General features: G+C 45.8%; 2 protein-coding genes across 5 annotated transcripts; both read right to left on the bottom strand.

Annotated features, from left to right (window-relative positions):
• Window positions 1-1,302: 1,302 nt before the first annotated feature.
• LOC119291515 lies at window positions 1,303-3,917 on the bottom strand. Of its 4 annotated transcripts, none has more exons than XM_037570289.1 (3): window positions 3,480-3,917; window positions 1,765-1,869; window positions 1,303-1,670 (listed from the first exon to the last, which is right to left on the bottom strand). In XM_037570289.1, exons 1-3 carry the CDS (start codon window positions 3,770-3,772, stop codon window positions 1,661-1,663), a joined length of 408 nt encoding a protein of 135 aa, XP_037426186.1. In that variant the 5' UTR covers window positions 3,773-3,917; the 3' UTR covers window positions 1,303-1,660. The 4 variants fall into 4 exon arrangements, with proteins under 4 accessions (XP_037426186.1, XP_037426183.1, XP_037426184.1 ...); XM_037570286.1 differs by having other exon boundaries at window positions 1,826-1,869; window positions 3,480-3,911; XM_037570287.1 differs by having other exon boundaries at window positions 1,303-1,649; window positions 1,826-1,869; window positions 3,480-3,910.
• A 3,558-nt stretch (window positions 3,918-7,475) lies between these two features.
• Window positions 7,476-13,742, bottom strand: LOC119291516 (beta-galactosidase 5-like). Its single transcript, XM_037570290.1, has 19 exons — window positions 13,184-13,742; window positions 12,655-12,750; window positions 12,438-12,550; window positions 12,186-12,252; window positions 12,001-12,093; window positions 11,568-11,711; window positions 11,131-11,219; window positions 10,897-11,002; window positions 10,710-10,797; window positions 10,430-10,548; window positions 10,180-10,341; window positions 9,887-10,065; window positions 9,592-9,701; window positions 9,393-9,502; window positions 9,196-9,306; window positions 8,993-9,106; window positions 8,704-8,906; window positions 8,157-8,493; window positions 7,476-8,036 (listed from the first exon to the last, which is right to left on the bottom strand). Exons 1-19 carry the CDS (start codon window positions 13,358-13,360, stop codon window positions 7,917-7,919), a joined length of 2,538 nt encoding a protein of 845 aa, XP_037426187.1. The 5' UTR covers window positions 13,361-13,742; the 3' UTR covers window positions 7,476-7,916.
• Between the last annotated feature and the right edge of the window lie 5,435 nt (window positions 13,743-19,177).

Below are 19,177 nucleotides of genomic sequence, written 5' to 3' on the forward strand. Positions count from 1 at the left end.
TGACGAAAAGAAAATTTGGAGAGAGTGCCGAGGAGTCCCATACGACTCGGGCCGATAACTAAATATCCCTCGTCGCCTTTTAACATAGGACTAACCCGCACTCTGTTGAGTATATTGAACCTATAATTTTTTTTTTGAAATATTAATATACCATTTTGTGCGTGGAAACAAGAATAAGAAAATATAACAAAAAACCACCAACATGTCCCTAAATTAAACTGTGGTAACCAGCATGTGAGAGTGCTTACAAATACAAATACAAAACTACTCCGTCAATGTATTAGAACATTCATAGCTAAACAAATCTAAGACAAGTAATTTATGACAGAGGTAATATATTCGATGAATTGTGTAACTATCTGACACGCTGACAGCAGCCCCCGACAGCAGATGCACATGAAGATGCGGATACTTAACATTATAGCCGCAAGCAGCAGGGCTGCTAACCATACGATACGAGAGTGTGAGAGCAATTGTTTACCATCTCCTGGTAAACAAACGCATGAGACGAGGGCCTGAGCCAAAACCCACAAGTCCATGCCCTGTACCGCACGCACACACCGAGGAAAACAACTCCGGAGATGAGACGGCGGGTGGGCGTCGGTAACCGCGACCGCATCCGAGAGAGACGCCGGGCCAAGGACGAGGGAGCACATCGTCAAAGGGACCCTAGCTCCTTTTACTATTAATCGCGCCTGCACTGCGCCGGAGGTCCGCCCGCCGCGGCACACCGTCTTTGTGTCTTTCGCTAGATTTAGGGTTGGTTTCTCCGTGCTTTTACAGGCCGGAGGGGTAGAATCTTTCTTTTCTTCCTTTCACCCCTTTCACCCCTTTGCGTTCTACACTGCTCCCGCGTGTGCAGCATATACGCATACTCTAGGGTTGAACGCATGATGATCTTCTAGAAAGAAGAGGCATCCAACCGCATCCATATTTTTTTTTTAAACAAGGCAAAATATTTACCATTTTCATTGAATAATGAGGAGTATTAGGGGTCTTGGCCAAAGGCCAAATACAACGGATGGGCCATGATTGTGTTGGGCGTGGTAGCTTCGGCGGGTTCCTTTTTCTTAATCTCTACTACCTAAAAGAAACGTAAGGTTCCGTTTCCCCTCTTACATTCCCCCTCTTTGTCCAACCCCTTCGTACGATCCCCCCTCCCCTCCAGCGATTTTTTTCTCCCGACACCAGTTTTCTCCCCACCGATTTTCTCCCTCTGCCGATTTTCTTTTCTCCCTCCAATCGACTCAATCTTTGGTAAAGAAATAATTCACATAAGGTAACCAAGCAGAATCAATCAACAATCAATCAAAACGCAATCAATTCATGCATGACAATCAATTCATTCATGACGGTGATAAATCTCCTTCCTTCTTTCAATCAAACATTGATCAATCTCCTTCCTTCTTTCAATCACTTCCTTTTTCCTATCACCATGGTTTACTTGGCGCCAATGAAAATGAAAATAGTCAGATCAGTCAATATACGTCCTTGCGTTCTGAACCATGAGTCGTGTTGGAAGAGAAATCGGGTCTTAGCACTCATGGCGATGGGACCCAGGATGGGCCGTCCTGGCTCGAAGAGGGTCATGTTACCACCGCCTGTGAACTTCGTTCCCGCTCCCATATTGGCCCTCCACCGCCGATCGCCTGGCAACATTTTATCCATTCCTGCTTTTAGTTATTTGCATTAGGAAATATACAGAATTGTGCTCTTTGTCAACCAATTGCAGACATGCAAGGTTCAGCGAAATAGAAAACCTACATATATACAGTAGAGGTTGGGACGCAACGGCAAAGGTTTTGTATGCTCGCATCAAACATACCCGGAGTGGAGCAGCCATCTTTCACGCCATCCTCATCGACCAAACTGTAAGTATTCACAGAAGATATGCTATCAAGTGATCTGCTGATAATATATTCAACATGCTGCTAATGTATGCAATAGATTTCCAGGGGGTCAAAATGGATGCAATTGCATTTGATCCATTTCAACCGATCGCATATCGCTTCAGCGACAACCTACGTGCCGGCTCAGTACACTTATTCAAAAAAGTTGGTTTTGAACCAGCAGCTATGCATCTGCCAGTTGCACTGCCGGTGCCATGTGACTTTTACATCGTCCTCCACTCGCGCACTGAAATACTTCTTGCCAGGGCCAACATTAACATCCCTTCGTTGCCGCCACGATTCATTGATTTTATAGATGTCTACAGCCTCAGAAACAGGATGCTTGCAGGTGCATTGTATCATCTCACAATGAATTTTGCTGACATGTAGTTGAGCCAGACTTTCTTAACAAATTCACATCATTTTTTCCCATATGTCATTGGCATAGTGATGCATGTCAGCAAAATAATGTTACACAGGTCAGACGACCGTACCACGCCATACCGACATGTGGTCCTAATGAACACTCGGTAAGAACTCTACTTAATGTTTAGTACATTTTATTGGCAGTGGGCTAACATTTTATTGCTCAACCAGGAGGGAGTTTATCTACCTACGTGTCTGGGAGCAGCATGTGTCACGCCACTTGATGCGGTGGGGACTAGCAAAGCAGGGGCTCTGGACTTTAGGTGCCACACTGCTTGAGGTCAACAGAGCACAACGTGAGTGCTTGTGTAATCGAAGAATGTTTAACATGACCATCTTATATAAAAATATGAATTGTATGTTGTTTTATTAAACCTATTTTGTAGGGTTCTTGAAAACGACATACATGAGCCAGCTTGTCTTCCAACCAGACAACCAGCAGTCCTACGAGTTGGCAGCCTGCCGTGCGGCACTAGGAGATGCTCAACCGGGCCAGCTTGATTGTTCAACGAATGAGCCATGTTCACGTTCAACGAATGAGGAGGGTTCAAGTCTGATGCAAAATTCACTTCGATGCTCTATAATGATGTTCAAATGTTATTATGTTCGCACAACCACTTAGTGTTCGTCGCCTCTAAAACAGCTTCACAAGGATCTATTTTTATAGCACGTGTTGTCATCATTATAAATCCAGCTGGATGAAAGAAATCAATGACAGATGAGATTTTGTCCGGGATCAACTGCTATATCTATGTTTTTTCCATTTTTTTTGTTTCCCCACTAATTCCTTGTGTAATAATGCGCATTAACTCTAATTAATTAATACGGGATCACTTTCCTATCCATGATTGCATATAAGTCTGCTTGGCATATGAACCTCACGCACTCTTCGTGGCATTGGTTTCCTGCTGATCTTTCCCCGCCTCCAATTCAATCAGCTCGACTATCAACCCGGATGCCACGCCGCTAAGATAAACACACGCAAACTCCTATCTAATTTGGTTCGGTAAGACCTATAGTTTATTCATGTTTACCATGTATAATTAGCCCCATGTTTGTGAGCATCGACTCTATGCAAAGCGCATCCTGTTTACTATTTGAGCTTCGAGCATAATAAAATAGTATGCTTCAGACTAATACGTGAGGTTGCAGAAATACACGTACCCACATATAATCGGTGACTGGCTGGGAGAAGGGGGCCTCCATCCCTTTGCGATGCGCTGGCTGCAGCTCCTCTCCACGCCGCCGGAGCAAACTCCAGCACACAGAGACCGCTCAGCCTCCGTCTTCCGCGCAGACACCGTCTCCCGGCCCGCCGTCACCGTAGCGCGCAGCCTGCCATCAATGGCGACGGCCCACGCAGCCCCCATCACCATGGCCAGGACGTCCGCCTTCAAGGACGGCGGCACCACATCCTCAACGAGCACAGCGGGATAGATCGACGCCGGACGCGACATCGCCGTCGAGCATCGCGAATTGCCGGCGTGGTTACGCCGGCAAGGAATTCGGCGCCGACGCAGCCGCTATCTCCTTCCTTTCCGTGAATGACGGCGAAAATTGGAGGATATTTTGGGTAGGGTTTCCACCGGTGCTGATTTTGCGATCGTGTTGTTGATCTGTGCCGTCCAGAGAATCGGACGGTGTGCATAGTGGCACAGCGATGCTGGCAGGCCCAAGTTGGGCCAATTTAGAATGGATGGATGGTGGCACTTGATGTAATAGGCCGTTGACCAGATTAGTCCTCGTGGGTGAGCCAAATGTTATACTACGCTGTGTTTTTCTCTTGTACAACGATGCCTCCATTTCTTATATTTTCTCATGTGGAGAATATCTAATGTATGGTAAACGGTCCTAAAAAAATAGTCTGATGAAATGTTGTGACTCAAGAGAATGCAAGATACTTGTGGTACCACGTGCTATTAATTTTATGGATATAAAATATGTATCATTTTAATTTGCATCAACAAATTATAATTTATGCTCTTGAGGTAATGTCAACTGAATTTCACTATAGACATTGGATAACTAGCATACTTGCATGAATAATTTTTAAATCATCATCATTAGTGATTTTAATTCGTGGTATAATAAACAGGAGTGCATAAGTCGAATATGAATTGGAATGAGGTAGAATAAGCGTGCACTCTACAATCTTACCACGGTGGCCACGTAACAGAAACTTTTATTTGATACTATCTTCCTTGCAGATGAAGTCTCCGACGCGATCGAGTGATCATACTCCCTTCAAAGACATGTCAAACTCTACGAACCAAAGTAATATTTAATGATCTAATGCTGTGAATTTGTACAATCTGATGCACAAGAAATAAGTAAATTATTATTCTGTTTTTTAGGTGTCATCGATATTAATAATGGACGGGAACCTATAGATGCGAAAGAGCACAAGTGGCAACGTGCTAGGGAACGATATGCGCAGATGGATGCAGAGAAAAAAGATGAGCTACTTAAAAAGCGTCGTGAAGCCTATCAACAAAAGAAAGCTCGACTATTGGTTCATTCCCAAGAGACACAATCAAGTCAAGATACGTCAGTTGTTAAAGGTGCTTAATAGTAGGCATATTATTACTTGCAAATATAGCAATTTCGTTGTTCCATGTTTCTAAGCAACTATACCTGACGTGCCATGGTTAGAACAAGAAAACACTTCTTGCAACAAGGAAAATATGGTTCCTCTTGAAGATAATGACTGGCTCAGCAGAAATTTGGCAGTTATATTTCCACTCTATTTTTTATTATCTATATGGCTATATTTTTATTTCATGATAAAATTAGATAATGAAATTGTTTTGAAATTATCTGATATTTATTTTGTGCATGTCACCTCCGTCATATGGAGTCATTTGTGTTTAACTTGCAACTTGTTATCATGTGTTACTGAGAGAAACCGGACCAGTGAACCGAAGTGTAAATTCTTGAGTGCATGAATACCAGAACTGAAGTGAAAATTCTGCTTGTCTTTTGATATGTTTTCTCTCAAGTAGAGGAAGATGGTTCATGTCCAAGCAAATCACCTACCTGCAAGCTTCTTGACATCTCACTAATTCGAGATTTTATTCTCTTCACTCTTTTCTGATATGTAAAATCAAAATAATACTTTCAATGTAGTTGATGTATATACTTTCCAAGGTAGTTTGCTGAAATGGTGATGAATCATTTGTGCATCGTATTTGAGGCCCAGATGCGACTTGTAAATATACTTTACATTACAAGTTATTATGTGCATTAGGTTTTTAGATAATTCGTAAATGTAGGGTGTATCTGGCTTTAACTTTTTTTAGTAAAAAAAATGTGCACTTCTTTCAAACCAAGATAATGTTCTTACAATCAGCTTTATTTTTATTTTTGTAAAGAGAGACGGCCTCTCCGAATTTCATTCATCTTATTATCAGCTTGTAGACTATGCAGAATAAAATGAGGGCTATGGTCCAGCCAACGTGCTTCTGCGCCACTCACGCACAGTCATGAGTATCAACATTTGCTGTCCTTCTAGCAAAACGAATATCAAAAGACTCAAAAAGTGGACTGCTTTGTGATTCCGTCTTATCCGCCATAGACCTGCCAAATTTGTCATTGGATGGGATGTTTCCACTCAGAGTAAAAGTATACGATACAATAAAACAGCGCGACATCTCTGGCCATTTTCTTGCTCCTGATATTTTTGCATGCGATAATGGCGCTAGCCAATCGGTAAATAAATCATAGGGAAGCAATCACGTTTATGTAGGGAAGATAATCGCGGAGATTGCCCTATGTAGGGAAGATAATCGCCGAGATGCAGGGCAGTTAAGGCTGCGCGTCACATGCAGCAAGAAAATCCCGAGTTCAGCGGAAGGGAAGGAAATAATAAAGCTAGGCTGCTCGCACTACCCCATTTTCATCTATCATATTGCTAAAAACATTTACTCCTATCCAGCAATCTGTTTGGGTTTTTAGTTTTAAACTTTATGCGCGTGTGGCATGATCATGAACATGGATTACCAGTTGTCCCGGTGAGTACTCTACATTCACCATTCATGTGTCCTTTTAGATGTGAGCCTTGCATGACAGCATAATGCACGTGCAGGACGATTATGACCTACAGAATCAGGTGTTGGTACACTTGCTGTCGTACAAGGACAATGAATGCGTAGAAAATATTCCACAAGTCATGCATGATTTGGTGAAGAGAATTGGGATAAACTTTTTTTAGTCGGAGAAGCATATGTGTAATTTTATTACAACATTGTGAAATAGCTTTGTTTACTCTGTATCAATACGTTACTACAGTTCTTATTCTTTTAATCTAAATATGAACAATGCTATTTTTTGCAAGCTTACTTCAAATATTTCATATGAAGTGGATAGTTATATGCTAAATGAAAAGAAATGTGTGTGCTCTTCTTAAATTCAACTCAGTACTACTTCATCTCAACATTGAGTTAGATAATCCTCAACTAAACTTTGTCATTCAATTAGATTGACACGTCTAAATTTTGTACATGTATTATTGCCCGTGGCAATGCACGGGCATTTTACTAGTAGTAGTAAAAAGAAGAGCAGAGGATTCATCTCCCTCCCGCATCGACATCGCGTTTAATGCTAATTTCTGCTACTTCTTGGGCACAATATTTGTGCGATCGTGTCGCTCTTGAGTTGTTCCTCGAGCTCCAACTATACCGCTCTGCGTCCTGGGTCAATAATTCCGCTTAATTATTTGGTCCACCCTGTGGTTTTCAGGATATTGCTCTGTCGCCTGTCGGTCATAGAGGCCGTCTGGCACCGACCTCTGGCAAAGATCATCAGCAAGGATCAGTGGGCGTCCAGTGTCTTTAAGACTGAGACACCATTCACATTTGTTCAGTCACGAATCTGTCATGTTGATTTCTTTTTACCATGTTTCCTGCCATTTGCTTTTGTTTTTCACCGACGGAACCATTTTTACTACACCCTCCATAGAAGAATACTCCCTCCGTTCCTAAAATATGTCCATATGCATCCGTATGTAGTCCATAGTGGAATGTCTAAAAAGAACTATATTTAGGAACGGAGGGAGTATAAGATCTAAACGACTGTACATTTCTTTACGGAGGGAGTACATGCCAATAAAATTTCCTTCAGATTTCAGGCTCTTGAAGCACAAGATCACCAGCAAAACACGAGTCAACAAGAACAAAGAGAGACTGATCAGCACCATATTCATGCTCACCGCATGCACAATTTAAAGTGAGTATTTCAAAAGGAAGGATACAACATCTCGTCTTCTTCAAGAAAGATGACACAGCCCATGCATACCCGCAAAATAATGCATCAAATCTTCTGCCTCTACTCCCCCTGCACTCCATTCCAGGACCAGCCCCGGTTACCAGCTGGTCGCTTTTGAACAATTCATGGAGATGCAGAGTGGGTCACGAATCCTAATCTGAATCACAATACTAGAAATGGCAAATGGCCTTCTAAACCCTCCAGCCACATTCAGACATTCTACATCCAGTCGGTAGTACTTTACAGTTGAACTCTCATCTCCACATCACTTCATCTGTCCTTGACCGGTCACGCACAAAGGCCGCACCGTCTTTAAATTAGCCTAGTCGAAGGAACCGCCTATGTACCGGGAGAACATACCGCTTCGACCGCCACCCTCTTCATCACGTTAGGGCAGGGATCTCCACCGAAGTTATCGGGGGAGATGGCGACGGCGCATCTTTGCTTCCCAATGCATTTCTGTTCAAATCAGCACAAGAAACATCAGCAAGTAGCATAACAATTTGAACATGGGCATTCTGTAGCATTCCGGTAAAGAAAATTCAAGCGGTCTAAAACTATCAAAAGAAATTAACTGACCTCAAGAACAGTCTGTGACTTGGTTGAATGACACTCCCCTTGCTCGAAACTTCCGCAAGTCCCAGAGGGCGTCCCGAAGCTTGCAAACTTGATGGCAGAAATAGACTGCCCAGGTGCGCATCTTAGATGCACCTTCGACCTGCGTAACTCAGGCTTAGCTTCCCCTGAGCTCTCGGTCTGCCAGTTCTTGATACTTGGATGAAACTCTGATACATCAGCACAGACACTTGAGACTGATCTCTTCACAAGCGAAATCTTCGAAGTATCCCCTCCAAGTTCCTCGAAAACAACTAGCAGATTTCTAGATGGTTGCAACCAGGATTTTGGCACATGATACCTGAATATAACAGTTTGAACTATTTAGTCAATGCAGTAGCAACAACACTTTACTAACAACGGCAAAAACCAAACAATAATTGGAAGTGAATGCTCCAGTTCTAATGGTGAAAGGAAGACAAGTACCAAGCAGTATGATTTTGAATACTAAAAAAAGATGAGGCAGCAGGCTGATTATCTCTAATTCAAATGTTGTGGTAAATGGTCTTACCAACGTTGTGTCGGCTGACCGCAACCTGCTTGACATTTGGTTGCCCGGAATGACCCAGTGTAACTGTAATCTTTGCAGTCCCCAGTTGCATATGCTAATGAGTACCGTCCAATGCTTTGTCCATTTATCCAGATTTGTCCCTTACCCATGCTACCCATATCCAGAGCCAGAGGTTCATCACCGCTTGGAGTATCAAAGTATGCCTATTAAAACAAGCAGTTGTAAGAGTGGGATTGAAAATATTAAACCCCTAAAGGGTTCCTATCATAGATTGATTTTTTTCCCTTACCCTATACCATGCCAATGGCATTTGGTTTTGTGCTATCAATGATCCTTGCATCCATTCAACTGAACTTGCACCTTCTAAGGAGTTCAGGTTCATTTGTTCACCTTTCAGACCAACCTAGAATGGATAAAGGTACATTTATTTACCTTCTTTCTAACTTAAAACATAAATTAGTCAACAAAGAAGTTACTAGATGCTGCACTCACCTGATAGGTCCATGTCTGCCAGGTCAGATCTCGCGAACCTTCGTCCAAACCATGAAGCACAACAGGACCATTGACACCAGTATTCCATGTCTCGTAATGAACCCCGATATTCTACAGGGACAAGAATAGTTCAGTCATATATATGCAAGATTATTAGCTGTAAGTTTATAAATTCATGCAGCGATGAGGGAACGAACCGGTAGCCCACAAGCAACACTCAGCAGTGATATTTTGTTAGTACCGGCACGAAGGTTAACATTGCCCTTGTATGAGATTCTTTTATCTTCCCTGGTTCCAGAAGCAGAGCCTACACCAGAACAAAAATTATTTTATTCACTATTCAGTTTCCACAGTGCTGGTGTTGTATAGACAAGAGAGCAGTTTCAAGTGGAAAACCTTGTAGCTGTCCATTGATAAAGATATGCAAGGCATGGCCAGCAGACTGCACAGAGAGAGACAAAGGCTTGCCACCTTGTAGAAACTTCTCAGAGGGGCTTACATCCACACTGCAATAATCATTTTAAGCATATTATGTTTCAGCATGAAAGGATGCAGAGGCCAGGGGTAATCCTCCTTTTCTAAAACAAAAAGCATGAAAGACATGTCCCTCGTTTTTTCATAAACAGAAAACCGAAGGAAAGTTGTACAAACAGATGAAACTCCACCTGTAACTTATTCGTGTGGCAATTACCTGGTCATGTACCAAAGATAATCACTGGTGTCTCTTGTGACGTTAAGCTGTTCCAGTAGACCAGTTGTGGTGAGCAACGGAGCAGCTGCCAGTGAACCAACCTCCTCATCATACCTCTCCCACATCATTGAAGAGGCCCCATCGGACCACATTTGCATTTGAGATGTCTGAACACCAACCTGTGGAGATAATAACAGTTTGGACCAGCTAAACAAACTCCTCATATAATGGATTGAAATAATAAGACGTGAGAACGACATAATACCATCCGCATAAGCACAAGTGAAACTTACCGTTGCAGTGTTATAAACAACTGTTTTGCAATCAGGAAGGATGCTGATTGACCAAGGTGGAAGACTATAATGCTCATTGTCGAAGACAACTTTTGCATGAGAGTTAGAATTATAGTTTGCGAGAAAAGCTGCACAACCAGATGGAGATCGGTAGACATGGGCCTGAATTACAGGTTGTAGATGTAAGTGACAGATCAAGCCATATAAGATATATGCACTTCAGTGATGGGAAAAGGTAATCAATACAAACCTCTTGCATGCTTCCAAGGGAAGTCACAGTTGGATCAACAGAAACCAAGGCCGGCTCACATAACTTAATAGCTCTATGAAGTTCTTTAAGATGTCCATACTTTGGTTCTCTTGCAAGTCCTGGTTAGTAACAAAGCAGAGTTTGGGTAAGAATTATCTAGCCCATTTAGCAAAACTTCAATTCTTTATATGTCAAAAGTCACCACTATGTTCAAAATAGACAAATAATAGATACAGATAGTGATCATACTGACAGCAAAACTCTGTAATTCTAAACTTACCATATTCATCAAGTGGAGCGTCATAATCATAGCTTGTGGTGATGAAGGGACCTCCAGCGTTGCGCCCAAAATTTGTTCCACCATGATACTTTGTTCAGAAAAAAAAACATGAATATCACCCCGCAGAAAGCTTCAAGAAAACTTGCTAATGGTAATAAGAATATCTACAACTTATTTTCTGTCATACCATGTAGTAGTTGATAAAAGAACCACCCTTCTGCACGAAGCGAGCAACAGCAAATGAAAGATCTTCAGCTGGTCGTTTACGGATGGTCCCACCAAATTCGGTAAACCTACATTATTGTTCATATTAATGCAATTGTACAGAATACGAATGATGAACATGTGAACTGCATCAATGAAAAATGTAGCTGTATAATTTTCGCAGTAGATTGGATATTTCCCTCGAGAGAGAACTTACCAACCAGTCCAAGCTTCAGTCCACATCGTAGGCTTTGAAGGCGTGTTCGGTGTAAATGCATCACAGTAGAAACCATTGCATGCGTTTATCTGTACAAAGGACAAGTTAAATGTAATTTGAACTACTAGTTCGACAAGATGTAGCATACAAACTGATTTGAATTAATTGATTATAGTTGTAAAACGAATGTACTATATTCTATATACAAACTGGAACCAGATATTTTAGAAACCTAAAACACTAAATGGAATGCCTTATGGACATAACCTGCAGTGAGCTCACAGAAATATGCATCAGCATGCTGTGTACCCTTGTTACAACTTGCAAGACCAAAAAAAAAACTAATACCCTTAAAAATCTAAGAGGCCAGATAATCATCAGTTTGCTACATTTGTGCCATGATCTTTTTAATTCGACATGGGACAAGATTAACATACCACTGGATCTGGTGCATCTTCCTGCTTGCACATCACCCACGGCACACCGGTGTCCAATCCGACGGCCATCTTTGCCGCCCAGTCACTGTATGACTTGCCAGCAGCCCCAAACTCTTTCTCTTCTGGCCCATACTCATTCTCAATCTGCACTCCAAATAACAACAAGCAACACCATGAGCAACCAGGGAAAAATACGCAGATTAAGACAAACCATGTTGAGAAATGCTGAATCACTAATTTCAAGCAAGAATAGAAGGCAACAATAAGCAGAGCGCTTGCAACAAATGAATGAGCAGTTTCGCGTGTCATGGAAGAAAATTTATTTATTTCAGCGTTATGTACAATGGCAAGTTGGCAACTATCTCAACATGCAGTAAGCAGCCATGTCATGTCAAACATTTGCATTTAGCTCGAAAAGAGTATGTGCACTTGCCTGAGAAAGGATAATAGGGCCACCTTGGGAAGCAAAGAGCTCCTCACTCTTCATCATGCCCACAATCTTCTCGGTGAACCCCTGCATTGCCGCCTGCAAAAACAATGGGTCATTGCCACAAACCTAAGCAAAAGAAGACCTGCATCCCAGACAAGATCCAGAAATTGTGGAGGACTCCCACGGACCTTGAAAGGCTCGTTGTCCGTCCTGAAGCTGATGCCCGGAACATACTTCAGCCAGACCGGAAAGCCGCTGCATAAATTGCATGTGGACAGACACAAGTCACACAAGTCAAGTGACAAACAAAAGCAGATCAAACGCATTCACCAAACTGGAAGCAGCAGCACAATGCCAGTAAATAATATGGACTAGTAGTAGTCTATTTTCACTGTGGTGGTGATTTTTAGCAAGTGGTGGTGAGGAGTAAATATACACACCCGAAATTCCACTCTCCGCAAATGTAGGGACCGATGCGGAGATGTACAAACAGCCCGGCCTTCTGGGCCGTCTTAATGAACTTGACCAAATCGTACCTCCCTTCGAAGTTGTACTGCACCAAGCGAGAAAATTACCACTGGAATTCCACATCTCTTATAATGGCAGCTCACACTGAATGGCTGAATGGGTAGGTGATGATAAGTGTGGATGTAGTACGTTTCCGGGGGTTGGTTCATGGCCATTCCAGAAGACGTAGGTCTGGATCACGTCCAAGCCTCCGTCTTTCGCCTTCTGAATCAGCCCTTCCCACATCTGATGCATAGGAGCAGCGTCAATGGACGGACAGTCAGTGGTCAGTCAATCAGCCAAAGATTCGGAAATATGTGAACAAAAATCTAGCAACAAGCTACCATACATTATTAGCGGTGCTGGAGAAACCAGATGCCCCCAAAATGGTCGCATGAGCAAGCAAAACGAGCAGCATTTGGAGAAAATCTAGAAAAGGGGTCCGCGAGGATAGGGAAATGCCGATATCTGTTGCTTGAAAGCATTGAGCGCAAAGCAAAGAGGGGGAAACGTGCGGGCAAGCAAGCGGCATTTCACTTTTCTTTCATGGCAGCTCCACCAAGAAACCGCGAACCGCGGCATTAACCAGCCATCCAAGAAACTCCCGTCCCCTTCCCCGGAAAAAGTAAGAAAAGGAAAAGGAAAAGGAGACGCTTTCCGAAGAACGCAGGCGGGCTACCTCTGGGGTGCTCCGGGGGTAATGTATGGATCCGGAGAAGAGGATTCTCCTCTGCCCATTGATGAGCACCGCCTTCCGGTCGTAGGTGACCGCGCCCTCCACGGCGGCCGCCAGCACGGACGCCGCCGCCAAGACGGCCAGGCACAGCAGGGTCGCAGCCGCCCACTGCCGCGCCATCACTCCCTGCTCCCCGCTGTCCGGGAAGATGGTCGGAGGAGCGGTGAGGAGGAGGAAGAAGAAGACACACGCGAGGACGGGCACACGCAAATGCGCCTGTGCCTTGCGTGGTCTTCACTGGTCTTCTTCCCTTCCCTCCACCACCACCACGGACGGACGGACCTCCTGCTCCTGGCTGGCCTGTGTTTTTGTTGGTGGGTTTCTTGGATTCTAGGATTCCTTGGCGAGGTTCTCGGGAGGAGCGTCGGCCAGTGGGGGCGCTCACTGGAGCTTTTGGCCCATCGTGATATTATAATCTCTCTCTCCTCGCACACAGAGCGGGCGAAGCTGCTTGGACCGGAGAGAGAGAGGATGGAAAGGAAAGAAGAGAGAAGAGTCCCACCCACTGTAGGAGTGTGGATGTGTGGGACAGCGGGGAGTAGTAGTAGCACAAGCAATGGTACAAAGATGGCAGCTCATCATGCATGCCAATGCCATGATGGCCACCCTCTCTCCCGACCTCTCTCCTCCGTGTGTGATGGTGATGACCTAGATAGACGTGGCCAGCTCTGGCGTGCTGAGCCACTGACATCGGGCTCGTCTTTCCGTCACAAGGCGTACACTCTCTGTCTGTTTATTAAAAGGAGCTTCACATCTGCTTGTGTTGTGCCTACTAAAGACATGATTACTGGCAACTAGTAATTCTAAACATGTCACGCATGGATATTTTGAGTGTGGCCAAGATAAGATGCAGCAACGTACTGCCGTGCTGCACGCAGGGCCAACACGGGAGCATGTAGCTTAGGAGCTAAGCTTGGTTGCAGTAAGTACTGGAGGCCATGCTATGCTCCTTGAGTGTTTGGCACCGGATCCCGCTTTCGTTCCATTCCAACGAAAGAAAGATCTTTTCTTCTTTTTTTGAAAAAGATCCAGCAAATTGCTGGCTTCAATTGAATTTAGCAGGGGAAGATCCAACAAAAGAAAGTGGCAAGCAGAAGCACCGCGGCGGTATTGCCGGCCAGCCTCGCTGCTGCCGCTACTTCCACATTGAGAAGTCTGACTGGTTGGTTACTTGCCGTTTTTTTGAGGGTGGTTACTTGCCGTTTGATGCGAACGCAAACGGGAAGATTAAAAAAAAAAGAGGAGAAAGCGATCTTTCGGTGCGGCGAGGCCTCTGGAGGAGGGCACATGGGACGAGAGTGACCGAGCGAGCAGAGCGCAGTGGGTATAGTTGGAGGAAGAGACCATCCATCCGTCGCCGCATTCCTGTGTGTGTCTAAACGGTGGCACAGGAGCCTAGAGAGAGCCTAGCTAGAGAGGTCGTTATGACGTTATGTAAGTGCATTGAATTCACTCGTCGTGGCCGAGCGAGCCTGGAAATGCAGGCCGAGTTCAGGCTACGTTGCACCGATGTAGGCATGGTGTAGCGGCAGCCAGGCCAAGGCGAGGCGTCAGTGGACGGGCATTCGATACGAGGATGGATCGGAAGATGCACCCGAAACAGCACGCACGCGCCCACCGATCCCCGGCCGCTGACGACAAACACCAGAGAGGATGCAGCGCCTTTGTGCAAAAGCGGGGCGGATTAAAAGGGGACAAAGAGAGGGAGGCGATTCATTAGTGGAGGCACAGGCGGCCCACCAGGCTGAACCAACGACCCAAAGCACGCATGTCGCAAAGGCAGCAGCGCACGCCGTTCCCCATGATCGATCACCTTGTCCATCCGTGTGTGTGTGCCGTGGTCACACCGTTTTCCCCCGGAAACCCCCAGGCCACGCCCCGTGATCCCGAGCCCCAAGCACCAGAGCAGAGGAAACCATCCCGCCCGCTCGCGCTGGCGCTCGCCTCGTGCCCGGACGGGACGTACCTGCGCGCGTACGCCAGCCATTTGTGCCCATGTCCCCCGCCCTCTGCGTCGTGCGCAGTAGAGCGGTGCTCTCGTGGTGGCCTCGCCTGGGCCTGCCGCTGCTCGGTGGCTGGCGTGGCGCGCAGCGCGCACGCTCGGCGCCAAGGCCATCCGGGGGTCGCGCGGTTGGAGGCGCCCCTGTAAACGGAGAGCGCGGCATGGGGACGGACAGGCGCGTCACGCGCGCGTGTACGTTAGGCTGCGCTGCACGTCTCTCCAGTCATTGACCAGAGTATCCTCACAAGTCGCAGCAGGACGAGGCGGTGCCGACGCGGCCGTGCTGCCTGCGAGGCGATCGGTGGGTGAGGGTGCTCGATCGATCACTCGTAAGCGTCCGTTGGGCCATCCCATCCGTTCCGGTGTAGTATGTCACATGCATATGCGTACGCCGTATTTTGTTGGACGGATGTATGCGAGCGGCGGGCGTTTCAAACAGGAAGACACATGTGTGTGGTCCTGAGAACGTACGAAATGTGATGGAGCTGGGGTTGGGAGTACGTAGATGGTAAAATGCCCGTGGATGGTTAAGCGACGTGTAAATAAGACATGGCAAAGGTGGTCACAGTGCCCGTCCAGGTCCAGGCCCGTGTTCCGCGCATGCATGGTGCTCCCAGTCAGCTCTTCACCGCCACACCCACATGGCTGTGCAGAGGCCCCCGGGCCCATCTGGCAGGCGGCCCCAGACCATGCACGTGACCATTTCCAGACGTAAAAAACGTCGTTATTCTACTTCCACTCCTGCATGACACCGTATCATTTTTGTATCAGTAGCACAAGGGTAGCAGCAGTTCCATGTCCAAAAGCGAATGGTCAAACAAATCTGCGTGCTCCCACCGGTCAAGCAGGGCGCGGTGGTGTCTTTAGGGAGACACTGTGATCACAGATTCAGCATGCACACACATGATCATAGATATGCGCAAGCCAACGGTAAAACAACAAGGAAAGTAAACGGTGCCCCCTCTGAACCTGAAGTAAACAATGGTCGTATCGTACTACTGTATGTATCTCAGGTCCCAGCTGGACAAAATTACTGTTATGACCTATAAGACTAACAAAATTTCGATTTGACCTCGTTTCAAAAGAAATTTCGATTCTGACCTTTTTAGATGACGCCAACATCCCTGGCGTCTGGATTGCGAAGCAGACGCCAGGATCCCTGGCGTCTGGACCCTGGCCCGCACTGCTCGCCTGTCCGTTGACCTGCTGACATGGCAAAGGGTCCCTGGCGTCTGGCCCTGGTAAGTGGATAACCCACGGGAGAGTGTGTGGGACCCACCCCACACACTTTCCCCAATCCACAACCCGAGCTTGAAGAACACTTGGAGCTCTCATAATCTCTCCTACCCCTCAAGCTCCCCCTCAAATCCTCTCCAAAAGGTGCATCCCTTAGGTGGATCTTTTCATCACTTTGCTGCTCTTGGTAATCTCCCCCAAATCATCCAATTATTCTTTTTGTTAAATCTTGTTATTTTGGTTGCATTTTATACATGTTGGTGGAACCCTAATTCATGTTTTATACATGCTGCTTATTTGAAGAAAGGAGTGAAGTTTCTGAGCTTGCCTATGCTGAAGTTTTGGTTGGCTGACTATGCCATTCGAAACCATAGGCCATTTTATGTTGAGCACTCCGACATGAAGTTGCGTTACACCGTGGTGTGTGAGCAAGAAGGATGCCCATGGAAGGTTCGTGCAAGAAAGCTTAAAGAAACCGAAGAATGGGTGTTAAAAAGTTGTGTTGCCACTCATAGATGCAAACCTCCATCTAAACGACTTAGAAAGACACACCGGCAACTCACATCTGAGTATCTCGGATACAAATGGATGAAAGACATAGGCTTTGATCCCACTGTGAAAGTGAGGTTTCTAATGCGGACGGTGAAAAAACAATTTGGTTATGAAGTCAAGTATGGGAAGGCATGGAAGGCAAAGGCAAATGCTATTAGGATGTTGTATGGTGGTTATGAAGAAGCATACAACCAGCTCCCAAGGTTGTTGGCCACCATTGCACATAGGAACCCGGGCATGTTTCATGTGGTCGAGGATCACGAGGGAGTGTTCCGCCGTGCCTTCTGGAGTTATGGACAATGTGTGGAGGCGTTTCAGCATTGTCGTCCGGTCTTGTCTATAGATGGCACGTTCTTGACCGGTAGATACAAGGGCACACTAATGGTAGCAATGGCACACTCATCAAATGACAACGTGTTGCCGTGTGCATTTGCTTTGGTGCCTTCCGAGCACCAAGACAACTGGGAGTGGTTCATGGGTCATGTTAGGCAAAACTTGATTGGGGCTAGGGAGGTATGCATCATATCGGACCGGCATCATGGCATACTCAAGGCAATGGACATTGTTATTCCAGGATTTCCAAAGCTTCACCACAGATGGTGCATGAGGCATTTCGTGGCCAACTTTTACCGGGCATGTAAGAGCAAGGAGCTCAGCAAAGACCTTACCCATGTATGTGTGGCCTTCACCACCCAAGGTTTCGATGCTCGGTACAACAAACTCTTTGCAGCGGTGAACGAAGGGGGAAAAGACTTCTTAACTAGGAATTTAAGCGAGAAGCACAAGTGGGCACGCACTCATGACGATGGTGGTTGGCGATATGGCGACATGACGAGCAATCTGGTAGAATGTTTCAACAATGTGTTGAAGGGTGCTCGTGCATTGCCGGTGACTGCAATAGTGGAGTACACCTTCTTCAAGCTTAATGAGTACTTTCAGAGGCATTCTGAAGAGACTGCAAAATGGATAGGTGAAAAAAAGGATTATCTGGAAAAGGTTGATGAATGGTTGCAGTTACAAGCAAGCAAGTCTTCACGGCAACAAGTTATCATATTCGACAGAATTGAAATGATCTATCAAATTGATGAGCCAGGTGGCACAACACGAGACGGTTTTCAATATGGTGGTGCTGCATTTGAGGTGCGTCTGAAGACTCGGTGGTGCCAGTGCGAGAGGCCTAGTAAGTATCATTGGCCATGCTCGCATTTGATAACGGCGGCGAAGGCGAAAAACATACATGTTTGTGATGGAGAAACCGTGCTCGCATTCGAGACTAGTTAGTATGCTTTGTTCATATTTTTGGTTGAGACTAGCATGCTTTGTTCATATTTAACAGTGTGTGCTACAAGTTGCTAAGCAAAAACATTAACAAAAGACAGAAGTGTGTGCAAAAACACCAGGTCCACACCCAGACGCCAAGGTCCATGGCGTCTGGCTCATTTTGCTCGCGCGGGAGACCAGACAAGCTGTCTGGTGTGTTTGATGGACACCCAGACGCCAAGGTCCATGGCGTCTTCCTCCCACAACCAGACGCCAGGGACCCTGGCGTCTGGCTCGCTTTGCTCGCGCAGGTGACCAGACAAGCTGTCTGGTGTGTCGCGCAGGTGACCAGACAAGCTGTCTGGTGTGTTTGATGGACATCCAGACGCCAAGGTCCATGGCGTCTGCCTCCCACACCCAGACTCCAGGGACACTGGCGTCTGGCTCGCTTTGCTCGCGCAGGAGACCAGACACATGTCTGATGTGTCTGATGGACATCCAGACGCCAAGGTCCGCGACGTCTGGTATCCAGAGAGCATTCTTGCAGTTATCTGTCTGATGGATAAGATTCGAGTGGATACGATTTTTTGGGCCCACCTCTAGCCCTCTCATCCATTCATCTCCACCTATACCCCTCTCATTTCATTCATATCCACCCACTCTCACCTCTAGCCCTGCCAACGTCACTCCCTCATCCAGCACCCTAACCCCCCCTCAGATCTCTCACAAATCGGTCTGGTTTCACCGTTGGATCTTCAGGATTTCGAGACTAGAAGGTAAATCAACTCCACCCCCATTTTTTGGTTGGTTTAATTTATCATACTTTTATGAAAACCCTAGTTTGTTTTCCTCGTGGTTTAATGTATCATAGGTTATCTACTAAGAGA

Source organism: Triticum dicoccoides, chromosome 4B (assembly GCF_002162155.2).
Source record: "Triticum dicoccoides isolate Atlit2015 ecotype Zavitan chromosome 4B, WEW_v2.0, whole genome shotgun sequence".
Lineage (NCBI taxonomy): Eukaryota > Viridiplantae > Streptophyta > Magnoliopsida > Poales > Poaceae > Triticum > Triticum dicoccoides.